The 17,574-nt window shown below is 46.8% G+C and overlaps 1 protein-coding gene across 1 annotated transcript in view; it reads right to left on the bottom strand.

The window, feature by feature from the left end:
* Window positions 1-2,241: 2,241 nt before the first annotated feature.
* The window catches only part of LOC126175701 (uncharacterized), a 159,004-nt gene continuing 143,671 nt past the window's right edge, over window positions 2,242-17,574 (bottom strand). The window contains exon 2 of the mRNA XM_049922636.1: window positions 2,242-2,297. Coding sequence (XP_049778593.1) covers window positions 2,284-2,297 — 14 coding nt within the window. The 3' untranslated portion in view covers window positions 2,242-2,283. The remainder of the gene's footprint in view (window positions 2,298-17,574) is intronic.

The raw sequence follows: 17,574 nt of genomic DNA on the forward strand, positions 1-17,574 counted from the left end.
CCAGCATCCTGCCCGAGGGGTTCCTTGTTAGCAGACCTTTTCAACCAGCTCAATCTTGTCTGCCTCAATACTGGCGCCCCTACTTTTCTTTCGGACACATCTCACACCTATTCCCATTTAGACCTCTCTATATGTACTCCCCAACTTGCACGCCGGTTTGAGTGGTATGCACTTGCTGATACATATAAGATCGACCACTTCCCGTGTGTAATCCATCTCCTGCAGCATACTCCCTCTCCGTGCTCCTCCAGTTGGATCATCTCCAAGGCAGACTGGGGGCTCTTCTCTTCCAGGGCGACCTTTCAGGATCAAACCTTCACAAGCTGCGATCGTCAGGTCGCACACCTCACGGAAGTCATTCTCGCTGCTGCTGAATATTCCATCCCTCACCCTACTTCTTCTCCACGTCGCGTACCGGTCCCCAGGTGGACCGCAGCATGTAGAGACGCTTTACGTGCTCGTCGACGTGCTTTACGCACCTTTAAAAGCCACCCTACAGTGGCGAATTGTATTAATTATAAACGATTACGTGCTCAGTGTCGTCGTATTATTAAAGAAAGCAAGAAAGCCAGCTGGGCTGCTTTCACAAGCACCTTCAACAGTTTTACTCCTTCTTCTGTTGTCTGGGGTAGCCTGCGCCGGCTATCTGGCACTAAGGTCCACTCCCCAGTTTCTGGCTTGAAGGTCGCGAATGAAGTCCTTGTGGCCCTTGAGGCTGTCTCCAATGCCTTCGGCCGCTTTTTCGCCGAGGTTTCGAGCTCCGCTCATTACCACCCTGCCTTCCTGCCCCGCAAACAGGCAGAGGAGGCTAGGCCACCTGACTTTTGCTCCTCGAATTGTGAAAGTTATAATGCCCCATTCACCATGCGGGAACTCGAAACCGCACTTGGCCGATCACGGTCCTCCGCTCCAGGGCCTGATTCTATTCATATTCAGATGCTGAAGAACCTTTCTCCTGCGGGTAAAGGTTTTCTTCTTCGTACATACAATCGCATCTGGATTGAGGGACACGTTCCCGCATGCTGGCGCGAGCCTATTGTTGTCCCGATTCCTAAGCCGGGGAAGGACAAGCACTTGCCTTCCAGTTATCGACCTATCTCACTTACCAGCTGTGTCTGTAAAGTGATGGAGCGAATGGTTAACTCTCGATTGGTTTGGCTGCTCGAGTCTCGACGCCTACTTACCAATGTCCAATGTGGATTTCGTAGGCGCCGCTCTGCTGTTGACCATCTGGTTACCTTGTCGACCTTAATTATGAATAACTTCTTGCGGAAGCGCCCGACCGCGGCTGTGTTCTTTGATTTGGAGAAGGCTTACGACACCTGTTGGAGGGCGGGCATTCTCCGCACCATGCATACATGGGGCCTTCGCGGTCGCCTCCCTCTTTTTATTCGTTCCTTTTTAATGGATCGACAGTTCAGGGTACGTGTGGGTTCTGTCCTGTCCGACACCTTTCGCCAGGAGAATGGGGTGCCACAGGGCTCAGTTTTGAGCGTCGCTCTGTTCGCCATCGCGATCAATCCAATAATGGATTGCCTCCCAGCTGATGTATCAGGCTCCCTTTTTGTGGACGATTTTACCATCTATTGCAGCGCGCAGCGTACACGTGTCCTGGAGCGCTGTCTTCAGCGTTCTCTTGACCGTCTTTACTCCTGGAGTGTCGCCAATGGCTTCCGTTTTTCTGCCGAGAAGACGGTCTGTATTAACTTCTGGCGCTACAGAGAGTGTCTCCCACCGTCCTTACGACTTGGTCCCGTTGCTCTCCCAATCGTGGAGACCACCAAATTTTTAGGCCTTACCTTTGACAGGAAACTTAGCTGGTCTCCACATGTGTCATATTTGGCCACCCGTTGTACCCGTTCTTTAAATGTCCTCCGTGTTCTCAGTGGTATGTCGTGGGGAGCGGATCGAACCGTCCTACTTCGTCTATATCGGTCGATCGTCCGCTCCAAGCTGGATTATGGGAGCTTCATATACTCCTCTGCACGGCCATCCATCTTACGCCGCCTCAACTCCATACAACATCGGGGTTTACGACTTGCGATCGGAGCATTTTATACCAGTCCCGTAGAGAGTCTTCATGCTGACGCTGGCGAATTGCCACTCACCTACCGGCGCGATATACTGCTTTGTCGGTATGCCTGTCGGCTACTGTCAATGCCCGACCATCCGTCTTATCGTTCCTTTTTTGACGACTCTCTTGACCTTCAGTACGGGTTGTATGTCTCTGCCCTGCTACCCCCTGGAGTTCGCTTTCGTCGCCTCCTTCAACACCTTAATTTTTCACTCCCTGCAACCTTTCGAGTGGGCGAGAGCCGCACGCCACCTTGGCTCCAGGCTCAGGTCCGCGTTCACCTTGACCTCAGCTCGCTCCCAAAAGAGGTCACCCCCGGTTCGGTCTACCACTCCCGTTTTTTGGAACTTCGTTCGAAATTCATCAACATGACTTTCATTTATACAGATGGCTCTAAGACCAATGACGGGGTCGGGTGTTCCTTTATTGTCAGGGCACAAAGTTTCAAATACCGGCTCCCTGACCATTGTTCGGTCTTCACAGCTGAGCTCTTTGCCCTCTACCAGGCTGTTCTTTACATCTGCCGCCACCGACATTCTGCTTATGTCATCTGCTCAGATTTTCTGAGCGCCATCCAGAGCCTCAGTGATCTGTACACGGTTCACCCTTTCGTACACCGGATCCAACGCTCTCTTCAGCGGCTGGTGGACGTCGGTCCGCCGGTTAGCTTTATGTGGGTTCCTGGCCATGTCGGTATCCCTGGGAACGAAGCTGCAGATGCCGCGGCCAAGGCTGCGGTCCTCCAGCCTCGGACAGCTTCTTGTTGTGTCCCTTCGTCCGATTTTAGCAGGGTCATTTGTCGGCGAATTGTATCGCTGTGGCATGCCGATTGGGCTGCACTTACCGACAACAAGCTTCGGGCCTTAAAACCTCTTCCCGTGGCTTGGACGTCCTCCTCACGCCCTTCTCGGCGGGAGGAGGTCGTTTTAGCAAGGTTACGAATTGGACACTGCCGGTTCAGCCATCGGCATCTGCTGACGGCTGCGCCTGCGCCGTTCTGCCCATGTGGGCACTTGCTGACGGTTAGACACATTTTAATGTCCTGTCCAGATCTTAACCAACTGCGCCTCGATCTTAACCTGCCTAATACTTTCGATGCCATTTTAGCGGATGACCCACGAGCAGCTGCTCGTGTTCTTTGTTTTATCAGTTTGACGAACCTCGCTAAGGACATTTGATGATGTTGTTTTTTAATCCTATGCCTGTCAGTCTGTCTTTTATCGTGTTTTCCCCTTTTAGTTGTTGTTGTCAACTTGTGCCTCGCGGTGCATTCTTAGAGTAGTCAGGGCGCTAATGACCATTGAAGTTGTGCGCCCTAAAACCACAAAAAAAAAAAAAACCGGGCACGCTTCAGTATGTTTACGAGCACTGCCTTCCTTGTTGTTATTTGGAGGCACTCCCGCCGTTGCCATCGACACCGCGTCTTCACTAGACAAGCTCGGCATAAACACATCAAGAGGCTGGTCATGTCGTGAGTCGGCTCGTAGGGATTCCTCACTCGGGCCCGCCACGACCGACATCAAGACAGCTGGAGACTGTTGTGATTCGAGGGCCACCTGCATGTTGTTCTGCGTGACGTCAGCGGCTGCCATCGCATCTGGCGTGTCACCTACTGCTTCTACAATAACTGCTGCTGCAGTCGGTTTTGAGACTTCGGTTTCAGGCACGTTCGGCAATGAATCTTGACGAACGCCCTGTCCTGAAGCAATGTTGTCATCAGTACTATCAGTACTACTCCCCTGGTACGTGAGACGTCGTTTGTGGGTAAAAGGGTGCATGTCCATTAAGGTGGTCGGCTTATGCGATTCAGGGTTAGCAGGTAACGGAGGAAAATCTACACCCGGCAACGTATCACCCTGCGGCAAAACATCAGCTGTAGGTGGTCGTCCTACAGCTGTTACTTCTGGCTCTTTCACGATATCAGCTAAGGTCAATTTCCTGCGCTGCTCCAAGGTATTTTTTAAGACGAACACACGCTGAGGACAATTCGTGCGAACCTGACCACTCTCATTACAGATAAAACAAGTTGCCGTCTGATCAGTGTAAGTCACATGTGCGCGGTACCCACAGACAATGAGATATGAGGGGATGTTCTGTTTGACATGCATTTTCACGGAACGGACGCCGCTAAAACACTGTAATCTATGCTAGCTTGACCACCGTTCGTTACGGACATACTTAACATCTCGGTAACAACTCAGAACCCCTTTAAATAAGTTTTCGAACTCAGGGGGCAGATAGACACGCACTTCCAGTATTAGCAGGAGCAATCACTATACTATTAAGAGACCGAAATTTAAATACATCATTTTTCGACCCCACGGGAGGGGGTGACCCAATTCTATATCAACACCTATTTTGATTCTTCGGGCACCCAGAAGTTTACATTTTAACTCTACCAGGATTTGGGATTATCTCTCATATTGTATGTCAAGAAAGAGGAAAAATTGAATCATTTGGAACATTAGGTATAATTTATGCTATATTATCAATTGGACTAATAGGATTTATCGTATGAGCACATCACTTATTTACAGTAGGAATGGATGTTGATACACGAGCATACTTTACATCAGCCACAATAATTATTGCTGTACCTACAGGAATTAAGGTATTTAGATGATTAGCTACACTATATGGAACTAAATTAAAGTTCAATCCACCGCTATTATGAGTTTTAGGATTTATTTTTCTATTCACGATTGGTGGACTAACAGGACTAGTATTAGCAAATTCATCACTTGATATTGTATTACATGATACATATTATGTAGTAGCCCACTTCCATTATGTATTATCTATAGGAGCAGTATTCGCAATTATAGGAGGTGTTATTCAATGATACCCACTATTTACAGGATTAACCATAAATAATACATGATTAAAAATCAAATTTACAATTATATTTAGTGGAGTAAACTTAACATTCTTCCCTCAACACTTCTTAGGATTAGCAGGAATACCACGACGATATTCAGACTACCCAGATGCATACACATCATGAAATGTAGTGTCAAGAATTGGATCTACAATTTCTATTGTAGGAATCATTATATTCATTGTAATCATATGAGAAAGAATGGTTACAAACCGAGCAATCATATTTAGAGCTAATATAAGATCAACAGAATGATTACAAAACAATCCGCCTGCAGAACACAGTTACTCAGAATTACCATTAATTTCTAGATTCTAATATGGCAGATTAGTGCAGTAGATTTAAGCTCTACAAATAAAGGTTTGACCTTTTATTAGAAAATTCATTAATGGCAACATGATCAAATTTATCCCTTCAAGATGGAGCTTCACCATTAATGGAGCAACTATCATACTTCCATGATCATACTATGGTCGTATTATTATTAATTACAGTAATTGTAGATTATGCCCTAAGTTATATATTATTTATTGCCTATAAAAACCGAAATATACTTCATGGACACTTAATTGAAACAAAATGAACAGCATTACCAGCAATTACACTAATTTTTATTGCACTCCCATCATTACGACTATTATATTTACTTGATGATTCAGTAGATGCAATAATCACAATCAAAACCATTGGACGACAATGATACTGAAGATACGAATATTCAGACTTTATAGACGTAGAATTTGACACTTATATAACACCAGAACAAGACTTAGAAAACGACGGATTTCGACTTCTAGATGTAGATAACCGAACAATCCTACCAATAAATATGGAAGTACGAGTATTAACAAGAGCATCAGACGTTCTACACTCATGAGCAGTTCCCACGTTAGGAGTTAAAATTGATGCAACACCAGGTCGACTAAATCAAGGAACATTTACAATAAACCGACCTGGGCTGTTCTTTGGACATATTCAATATCTTCATTCGAAATAACTGTACTCACCGGCGCGTCGCGGTGACGGAACTCAGCTTTTCCTTCTTGTTTCAGCAAAATTTTGTCCAGCAAGACCTGGTTATACAACTTCACGAAAAAACAGTTTAGCTCAGTAGCATAGTATGCGGTGTGCGGTTGATAGGAAGTGACGCCGATAAAATCGACGTTCCAGTCGTGAATCTCTATCGAGCTCGGTTGCACATTTCTGGTAGATTTATCAAACTCGGAACACAGGGTACATTTTCGCGGAGGCACTCTAGACGCCATCATGGCGAGAAAGCGGTCGAAACGGCTCATAAACCACAAAACAATAGAACAAAATATAAAGACATGACACTCAAGGACGGCACAGAACACAATACAAACAATCGCACTTAAGAGCTTGCAAACGCGCAGCGGAGCGGAAGTATACACGTCGACGCCTGAAGCAGGAATAACCTCTCGGCCAAGCTACCCACACTGCTACAACCACCAGTGATTTTATCTTCTGTAGAAACAGTTCACGCCACAGCTTCCTCCTGCTCTGCTGCGACTGGCTGCTGACCCATCGCATCTTAAACAACTGCCCTTTTCGACTACAGGTTAACCTCTCACGCAACTGTCTACTCTCTGGGCCGGCGGCATTACTTATTAATAATAGAATGGCAGTGCGAACTATGGCCTACCGGACATGAGTGAAAACTGAAGAGAACATTGTGATTTCGAACACAGGTGCGATACCGTCATTACAGCGGCAACAAGGCAAAACTTTCAAAATTGCCGTGACCAGGATTCGAACATGGGTTAGTGCGGCGGCAACGCAATGTCCTAACCACTAGACGATCACGGCCACGGAGGCACCCACGAAAGCAGCTCTCGAGATAGCAAGTGGCGATACGCAGCAACGCTCAGCCCACTGTGTCCCGTCACAGCAGTGTTAGGCGCGGTCTCCATCATACGTATACGGGCAAATGAACTTGCCTGCGCTGTTAGGACACTATCCAGACTCGTTGGCTGAACCACCTCCATGACGATATGTAGCTGTGCTCCAAGCTTGTTGGCTGTAGGTATGTGCCTCGGTAAGAAGTGGACAACGTCGCATCTCTCTCGCGGTCAGTTGTAGCCGTTTATCACACTTGACATACGTCTGTCGTAAGAGGAGCATCTAAAATGCGCACCCCTGGCCCCCCGCGCGCGAGTCAGGCATCCCAGCCACCAGACCACAGCAGATAACGAGGCGAGCGCTCCCATATGGAAAACAGCCAGCCACCCACCCACCCACTGACTGACGAGCCGAGAAGTGTAATATTTCGTGGGGACGAACGCCAGCAATCATGACACCAAACTGCACCAATGAATCCTGTGGTTGCACCACGCAACGTTCTACAATAATTCACGAAAGAGACGCTCGCGCCATGCTGCGCCGTTTCCTTTGCGGGTAATGAGTGCCTCTGTCTTCGAAGCAAAAAACATAATACATTTGGCAGCTGTGGGATTCGAACCCACGCCTCCGAAGGGACTGGAGCCTTAAACCAGCGCCTTACACCGGTTTTTTTAGAGCAAAAAATAATGTATTAAGAGATACATCACAACAAATTACATACAACTTGCGAAGAAAATGTAAGCTTGTAACAATACAATATAACAATAATACTTGGCATTTATTCTTTGTATAAATAATGTATGTAATGCATGTACTTATTAATCTGAGAGTCACATCTCTAAAAATTAAAGTAATTGAAAGTGCACCAACATTCTTCAGTAAAGATCGCCCCACAAAAAAAAGAAAAAAAAATTAAAAGCTGTAGTACAATCTGTGCAAAGCTCTGCGGTAATATTGTCAACCAGACTTTGGTTTATCAGTCATAAAATATTAAATTCTTTAGTAGAGACTAATGTAACAAACTATATTTGAATACTGGAATTTCTTGTGAGAATGTTCACTACATTAACTTCATGTTTATTACTGGGAGCAATACTTCACAAAACACTTTCAAAAATAGAAAACATAACAGGTGTATAACTTGGAGACCACTCCTAAATATGAGTTGGTCACCTCAAACTCTTTCTCGGTGGAGAAAGTGCCCATTGTCAAAGCAATAAGGGTAAGTCACACTTCAATAATATTGTTTTAAACACGTACTAATGATGAATCCCAATATACAGTGAAACATTCTGCTGTGAAAATTTCTAGGATTAAATTTTCCAAAATAGTGTTCTCCACTATTTTCCACATTGCAGTATCTCCCAGGATTTTAGTGATATAATTCAGAAAGAACGACTGACTCGTGTAAAAATGAACAACCAATACATTTCTAGCCCCCCGGCAGTCCTGTACACTATTTTATGCCTAAGAGTGCGGAGTGAATGTTGAAGTGTAAGTAATTTCAAAACCCAGTGACATACAGGAGTCACTTTATTGGGCTGGTCAAAACCACATTCTCTAAGAACTCCTACCAAGTCAGTGAAAAAAATACACAAGTCATTTTTACTCACAAAATTGGTGTGTAGGAATTAATAGTTATTTCCTGTGAGACAGGTCTTGCACTGAAATGGAATTTTTAGAAAACTCATACACACCTATATGTTACTCATAAAGTCTCTTATTTTAACTGATTTTTGGATGTCAACGTATTTCCTGATACTGTTATTGTTAAATTTTAATACCATGACAGCAACGTTACAGTGATAAAGCATACGGTGAATTGACATATCTTCTAAACAACAAACAGGTTTAAACAGCAATGATCTCCAGGTAAACATGCCACCAATGCAGTCAGATAATTCCCTAAAAACAATGCAGATACCCCTGTAATTTCTTTGGTTTTATTTGAAGTAGCTAGTAGTGATCTTAATTTCAGTATTTTTTCCCCTCCTGCAGTTAACAAGCGACTTCAATCTACGTAATATTATGTTATTTTTTTCCCAGCAAATTATTAAGTTTGGAAGTATCGGAACAAACAAGCTGGGACATTCATCGTGTTGCAAAATCTAGGGCTCGCTGAGTGAGTAGTAGTTGTCCTTGCTGCCAAGGTGAAGCACTGGCCTAGTGAAGACGACAGCGTCCAGACCTGTTTCGGGTTTTGCTTTTTCGTGTTCCTCTTCGTTTTCTTTTTGGGTGCCTCCTCACTGATGAGCAGTTGCTTGCAGCTGAGCTCGGATGCTCCTGTAGAAGCTGTACACCACCAGAATGAGATATCCATTGACAATCCACTGTTGGCTTGTTGATGCCTCAGCTGCATCTGGAGTCCTTCAAACGGTTCTATTATTTTCTTGTTTGGCTGTACTTTCTTTACTTTCCTCTGTTTCCTTTGCTGGTAATTTTTTCACTCCTCTTTTGTTGACTTGTTGATGGTTCAACTGAATCTGAAGTCCCTGAAAATCTTCTTTTCTTGTTTGGCCACCACTTTCTGTGTTTAGTTTTCTCTGTCTGCACTGCTGATAACTCTCATTATCTTGCATGATGTCCAACTCCTGGTCAGTGGACAGAGTAACATCTGTAGAAGGTGACAAATCCGGTTCCTCCACTGCGGCCAGCTCGTCGCTTTCAGGGCTTTCCAGTGTATTGGGGGGGGGGGGGGGGGGACCAGGAAACTGGTGGTGAGTGTCATTAGAGTCATCGTGGGAAAGAACCTTACAAGCATGGCATTTTAACGCAACTGCACTCACCCCTTTCCATTCCTTGAACTTTGGATAAATCCTTTAAGTTGCCATTTTTTCAAGGTATTCATACAGGGTGTTACAAAAAGATACGGCCAAACTTTCAGGAAACATTCCTCACACACAAAGAAAGAAAATGTTATGTAGACATGTGTCCAGAAACGCTTACTTTGCGTGTTACATCTCATTTTATTACTTCTCTTCAAATAACATTAATCATGGAATGGAAACACACAGCAACAGAACGTACCAGCGTGACTTCACACTTGGTTACAGGAAATGTTCAGAATGTCCTCCGTTAGCGAGGATACATGCATCCACCCTCCGTCGCATGGAATCCCTGATGCAGCCCTGGAGAAACGCGTATTGTATCACAGCCGTCCACTAAACAAGCACGAAGAGTCTCTACGTTTGGTACCGGGGTTGCGTAGACAAGAGCTTTCAAATGCCCCCCATAAATGAAAGTAAAGAGGGTTGAGGACAGGAGAGCGTGGAGGCCATGGAATTGGTCCGCCTCTACCAATCCATCGGTCACCGAATCTGTTGTTGAGAAGCGTACGAACACTTCTACTGAAATGTGCAGGAGCTCCATCGTGCATGAACCACATGTTGGGTCGTACTTGTAAAGGCACATGTTCTAGCAGCACAGGTAGAGTATCCCATATGAAATCATGATAACGTGCTCCATTGAGCGTAGGTGGAAGAACATACTGACGAAACTAAAATGAGCTCTAACATGGAAATTGAGCGTTTCCGGACACGTGTCCACATAACATCTTTTCTTTATTTGTGTGAGGAATTTTTCCTGAAAGTGTGGCCGTACCTTTTTGCAACACCCTGTATATGCCGGCCACTGTGTCTCACCAAACTCTTTTACAGCATTACGTAATTCAACAGAATTACGTAAGATTGTGCTGTCACTTACGACACTTTATATAAATATTTAGCATACCTGTAGTCAAAAAATTCGAACTGTGAAGAAACTGAAGAGGATGTAGATGCCCCCAGAAGACATTTCTGGTCTGCTTCCCTTTGTACAATGTGGCAAGTGGTCCATTGTTCCGAGAACTGCGCCGTCAGACAGCAAACAGCAGTGAGGTACAGAACCAGGACGCTCCGCTCGCAAAACACGGACAACCGCCTTTGTAGCTGTCTCCCTCGTCTCCATTTCTTTATCATCTACACACAACTCAGCGTATAGTTGTCAAATAAAAAAATATTTGCACCAGGCAGCCGAAATGGAACTCCAGTCCAAAATACGCCACGCGCCCATTTCACCGTAAACTCTGATACTGCTACTTACACTCCCAAGGCAACGGATAGCCTCACGCCACATGCCCGAACTGAGGCACTCAACGCAACGAGAGTTAATGGGACACGATTGTGTGCATAGAGACCACATGTGTCAACCGTAGCGCAGTCAGACAGCTCGGCCACGCTACCCACGCTACCCACACTGCTCCAACCGCCAGTGTTTTTACCTCCTGTAGAAACAGTCCACGCCTCAGCTTCCTCCGCTGCTGTGACTGGCTGCTGACCCATCGCATCTTAAACAACTGCTCTTTTCGACTACAGATTAACCTCTCACGCAACTGTCCACTCTCCGGGCCAGCGGCATTATCTGTCACTAATGGAATGGCAGTGCAAACTGTGGCCTGCCGGACGTGAATGAAAACTGAAGAGAACATTGACTTCGAACACAGGTGCGATATCGTCATTACAGCGGCAACAAGGCAAAACTTTCAAAATTGCCGTGACCAGGATTCGAACATGGGTTATTACGGCCACAACGCAATATCCTAACCACTAGACGATCACGGCCACGGAGGCACCCACGAAAGGGGCTCTAGGGATTGCAAGTGGCGATACGCAGCAACGCTCAGCCCACTGTGTCCCGCCACAGCAGTGTCAGACGCGTTGTCCATCATACGTATACGGGCAAATGAACGTGCCTGCGCTGTTAGGACACGAAGTAGACTTGTTGACTGAACCACCTCCCTGTGCTCCAAGCCTGTTGGCTAATAGGTATGTCTCTCGATAAGACACCGCGCGAGAGCCAGGCATTCCAGCCACCAGACCATAGCGGATAACGAAACGAGCGTCACTATATGGAACGCAGCAAATAGCCACTCACCTACTGACCGACGAGCCGACTATTCCGGACGCATTTCGTGGAGACGAACGCCAGCAACCATGAGGCCAAACTACGCCAATGAATCCTGTGCTGTGCATTAACTCGGAACAAGCCGCACAAGCCGCACAAGCCGCATAAGCCGCATCCCCGGCACCGGGAATGGAGCCCCGGCCCCCCGCGCGAGAGCCAAGCATTCCAGCCACCAGACCATAGCGGATAACGAGGCGAGCGTCACTATATGGAACGCAGCAAACAGCCACCCACCCACTGACCGACGAGCCGACAAGTGTAATATTCCGGACGCATTTCGTGGAGATGAACGCCAGCAATCATGAGGCCAAACTACGCCAATGAATCCTGTGCTGTGCATTAACTCACGAGAGACGTTCGCGCCTTGCTCCGCTGCTTCCCTTGCGGGTAATGTCTTTGAAACACACAACATACATTTGGCAGCGGTTTTTGTTCCTTTCTTAAGATACCAACAGTAAATTGCATAAGAGAACACAAAGCACCATACTGCAAGGGAAGTCGGTGCCACTGAATAAAATAATGGAAAGCAAAAAGCGTCCACCGCTAAAAAAAGGCAATAGAACGTCGTCCACTCGACGATTAAGAAAAAAGAAAGGATGAAGTAAAACTATGAAAGGGATTATGGTGCGCATGACAGTAAATTGCGTCGGGCAAGACACACACATTAGGTAGACAAACAATATAATTTTTTCGTTACGTTACGTTCCTGTCTCGATTGTTCACTTCATGGACGGGACAGTGAAACTATGTATAAAGAAGTAATCAAAATCAAGAATAATTCAAACTCGTGTTGAATACATGAGACAGAGCAGCCTTCAAAAAATTGGAACAAGTCTCATAAGTTGCACGGACGCGTTCGGTATTATGTTCACTCCAAAGGTAAGTAAGGAAGTCCAGTTGGTCAGTCAATCGGAGAGAAAACATGGAATGAATGGTGTGTCCAATAATTCAAATCTTGGCGTTGCGTTTGGTTACAGGGTAAGCCTTACACTGCGGCACCATGGCGTCCGTCGAGGTCACATGATGCGTAGCCAACTTTAATCAAGCGTATCATATTACGTGCAGTGTCCCAGACAACGCTGAATCTGCGGCACACACAGCGATGTTCAAGAGTGTCCCCTTCAGCACACATAGCACAAGCACTGGACTGAGTAAGATGGATGGACTGTAATTTTGAGTTTGTCGAAATAGTACGGTTCACTAATTTGTACCACGTAGCACGTACTTCCGCCGGGACGACCTTAGATGCAATGATTTTCCACACGGTATTCCAGTCGTACTGCGGTAGCCGTCGTTACCACTTCGATGGGTTCCCGCGAAGAGCTCTTGCGATATCACTGACTTAGCGTCCACGGACATCGCTACTAACAACGTAACTACCGTAAAGGTAGAAGTGGCGTACATAATTTAACGTATAACGAATATCAGGAACAAAAACTAGAGCAATCACTGAATGTGGTCGATATTTGGCAAACAGAACCGCCGTCACACTAAGAGGCCCTTTTTCAACCACCGCAGTAGTCCGTCGAAAGAACAACGCCGCACATTTGGCGTTGGGATCAACCAGACACATCCCCCCCCTCCGTCACGCTGAGTGCACGTGTCCATGGACACTTTAAAAATATTGCCTTTCCACAACAGCTAATAGACGGCGTGTTTGATGGCACGTTCAATTTTTTTCGGCAGTGGCAGCATCTGGGTGAAGTGCCACGCTTTGGCAAGTATGCAAGTATTTACAAGGAACACTTTTTCGCCAAGCGCCAGGTTCCTGACAGCGTGGATTTTCGCCAGCGCACGAATCTGATTAAGCGTCGTGCGCCAGTTTGGCGCTGCCATCCTTTGGTGGTAGTCAGTCAGGACAATGCCGAGAACTTGGTACTGATGTTTAATACTATACCAGTGACGGTAGACAGCGCGCATGCGCGGCGTGAGGGGGGAGTAGAGCCGTCTTACGAGTACTAACGACCGCCCCAGTCGTTCCCTCAAACTCTTTCAGAACACTGTACAGCCTATCGATGTCGCCCTCCTTTTCAATAAACACCCCTAAGTCATCAGCATAGGCTTTGCAGATCAGACGATAGTCACCCACTCTGATGCCCCGACATTAATGGCAAATGGAACGAAGGAGAGGGTCCAAAGTTATGGCATAGAGGCCCATCTACAGAGGACAGCCTTGACGCACAGAATGCCCTATTCGGATCGGATCGCTGAGGCGGCCATTAACTCTGACGCGTGACGTGGCATTGTGCAAAAAATTTTGCATCAGTCGTGTAAATTTCAGCCTGAAACCCATTCTGATCATGACTTTCTATAGGTAAAAATGAGGTGTACCATCAAATGCATTTTTAAAATCTACCAATAAAATCCCAGCAATCGGCATCCTGGCGCTTTTGACATAACCGATGCAGTCTCTATATGGCCAAATAGCATCGAAGATATTTCTATCTGTCACTGTGCCCGTCTGATTTTCACTGCCGGCCGCGGTGGTCTCGCGGTTCTAGGCGCTCAGTCCTGAACCGCGCGACTGCTACGGTCGCAGGTTCGAATCCTGCCTCGGGCATGGATGTGTGTGATGTCCTTAGGTTAGTTAGGTTTAAGTAGTTCTAAGTTCTAGGGGACTGATGACCGCAGCTGTTAAGTCCCATAGTGCTCAGAGCCATTTGAACCATTTTGATTTTCACTGAGAACTTTCGGCATGATTTGCTTCATCCTAATTGCGACACACCGTGCCACAATTTTGTAATCAGAGTTTAACCAAGTTATAGGTTTGACGTTGTCAATGCTTGGAACGAGGGCGATACAGCCCTCGTCAAATTTTGCAGGTATAGCGATGCCGTTTTGAATGTCGTTGGCAACCGCAAGTAGAATATTGCTGAAGACATTAAAAAATTTGAGATAAAATTCTACCGGTATCCTGTCCACACCAGGAGATTTTCCCCGCGTACTATCGTTAACAGCCTCTCTTAGTTACTCAAGGGTGTAGGTTTTGTTAAAATGAGCTCTAACAGTACGGCTCAAAACGTTGGGTGTCCATTGCAGGAACCGCCGCATCGCGCCAGGAATCACAGTGACATAGTTGAAAAGAGATGCAAAGGGCGCATAAATTTGCCATTCGATTTGGCCCGCTTCAGAGGTTTTTGTGCCATCGCGTGTGACCAAAGTATCAATGCGTAACTTAGCGCGCCTCCTTCTCTCCCTGTTCAGGTGGTACACAGATAATACCTGCCCGTCCACGACATCCACCGGCTGACTTCGAATAACCGGACAGTCACTTTTCTGCAGCTGCTCGTGGAAAAGTCTAGCTTTAAACTGCTTGAGAGCAAGAAGTAGTGCGGGCTGGGCTGTAACGCGCTGGGCGAGATCACGCAGGCAACTTCGATAAAAGGGAGCTGTATCACGAAGCCAATGCGCAGCTTCGCGACTAAAATTAATTAAAAATGCCCTTACAGCCGGCTTAGCAACCTTCACCGACCACTCAAGAGTGCTACGTGCAGCAGGCTTTTCCAGCAAGAGCCTGTGCCACATGACGGTAAACTTTCGGTTAAAATGTTCATCATTTAAAATGCTGCAGTTAAATTTCCATAACGTTTTCCCACAAGAAACACGAGGAAGGGATAAAATTAGTCGATATATAAAACCACAATTATCAGAAAAAATAACTGGTTTAACTTCTGTCTCTAAAATATTATTCGCAAGCAGCGATGACACACACATCCTGTCCAGATGACTGTGGCCCGTAAAATAAGTAAACTCTGTTGTGTGAGGATGGAGCCCACGCCACGTATCACGGAGCCGGAGGCCATCAACTAGAGCAGAAAGTCCCTGACATCTATTTGGTCTAGGCTCCTGGTCCCTGTCGTCTATAACAGCATTAAAATCTCCACCAACTACTAAGTTGTCCTGATTGAGATGAAGCAACTGACAGAAGTCTTGAGCATAAAATCTGTTACTTGCAGGTGCGCTACCAGAAGGTGCATAAACATAAATAAAAACAAAACCATTAACACTACACGCAATAGCGCGGCCATTCGGCAAACAGTCAATACTTTGTACGTCATAGCCAGAACGGACTAAAATTACTGTGCCTGTTTCTTCCAATGATACTACGTTATCAACAACGGTGAAATCCGTAAAATTAGCAAAAACAAGGCGTCTCGCGTAACCTCTTGTAAAAAAAAAAGCTAGATGACAGTTATTGGCGCGTAAAAAAGCGTGCAGGGCGGACACCTTGTACTGACTACGCATTTTATTTACGTTAACAGTAACAGTATTTCACTGACTTGGATCAGACGCCATAAGGAGATTAAAAAACGAATAACAAGAAAACCTGCATCACCAGTTAGGTTCTGTGCCGCACCACGCAGGAACAGAGCAGACAGTTTATGCACGGGATTGAGTCCCGTCATCTCTTTCCTCCACATCCTCCGACAAATCCAGCCGGTCACGGGGAGGAGGGTAGTTGGGCACGCCCTCAAACTCCATAGGCGCGTCTTTCAAAGATCTGGACGCCGTCGTGGCGGAGGAAGCTAAGGAAGGGGTCAACCCAGGGTCACGCACCGACGTAACATGCGCCGAGGGTGTGGGTCGTCAGATACTCGTTTGACAGGCATTTCAGCAGATGGCACGTAACAGGCCGTGTCCACGGCCAAATCAACGCCCGTTTCCGAACCCTGCGTGCTCAAAATGTCTTTAAGCCGGCGAACAGTCACGTCACGTCACGTCACGCTTACTGTCGGCGCTAGTGGTTTTCTTTGCGGGGTGACCGCGAGAAATGTGTCGTTGCTGGCCGCGGCCCGACGTCGACGCCGGCCGGGAAGCAACGTCAACACGCTGCGTGGTCCGCTGTGTACCTTGCTGTATCGGTTGGGACTTCGAGGGCACGACGGCCCGACGGACCGGGGACGAGCTGCGAACCCGTCCGGAAAATGAACTAGATTCCAACCGACCAGAAGTACTAGCACAGCGCAATCGCTGAGGGTTGCTATTTCCGTCGGTATTCCTCTCGCGTCGCGGTTTGGGGTCCTCGTGAAACGAAAAACTCCCGTTGCGGTGGCCAGTAAAAGGGTCGGAAGTAGCCACACACGCGGACGCAGCACGTGGGGCGAACGCAGGGGCGGATTTTGATCGTGGCAGCGTCACATCTTCTACGACCGAGTCCGATACTTGCACAGACCATGCTACTGTAGCGGATTCTAATACTGTTGGCGTCGCAATGTCCAGAACAGACAATGAAGCCGTATGTATCCCAGCTTCCTGGACTAGGGTGGATTCCGTTAATGGCACGCGCTCCGGAACGAGTTCGGAAACTGACTGTTGCGCACTCACGGAAACGTCCTGCGACGCAGTCACATTTTCCGAAGGAGAACTGACAGTCACTTCTGATACAACGCTATTTATTGCCAAAGAGGGTGAGGTGGTCCATTTCAGAAGCGTCCGCCGTTAGGCCGTATCCTCAGCGCGTATCGCATCGCGGGGGGTGCAACCAATGCCGACTGCGGCCCACGTTATCTCGTCTTGACTACTGCACCGTGGCAGCTGTACTGGCCGCCTACGCGCGGGACAGTCCTGCCGGAAATCACCAGTACTATTACAAAAACAACACGTCTGTGGCTGACCGCTGTACGTTAAGAACGCGCGTTATCCTTTAATACAAACGAAAGAAGGAATATCTTTCTTCACTATCATTTTTTTACTTCGGATACCGTTATCCACTTGAAAAAGATAAGGAGCTGACCATTTTTCCTTTGGCACCGACAACACAGTACCATAAGGCGTCAAAGCATTGGAAATCGTTTCGTTCCTCATTTCAAAAGGTAAATTG

Source organism: Schistocerca cancellata, chromosome 3, assembly GCF_023864275.1.
Source record: "Schistocerca cancellata isolate TAMUIC-IGC-003103 chromosome 3, iqSchCanc2.1, whole genome shotgun sequence".
Classification (NCBI taxonomy): domain Eukaryota; kingdom Metazoa; phylum Arthropoda; class Insecta; order Orthoptera; family Acrididae; genus Schistocerca; species Schistocerca cancellata.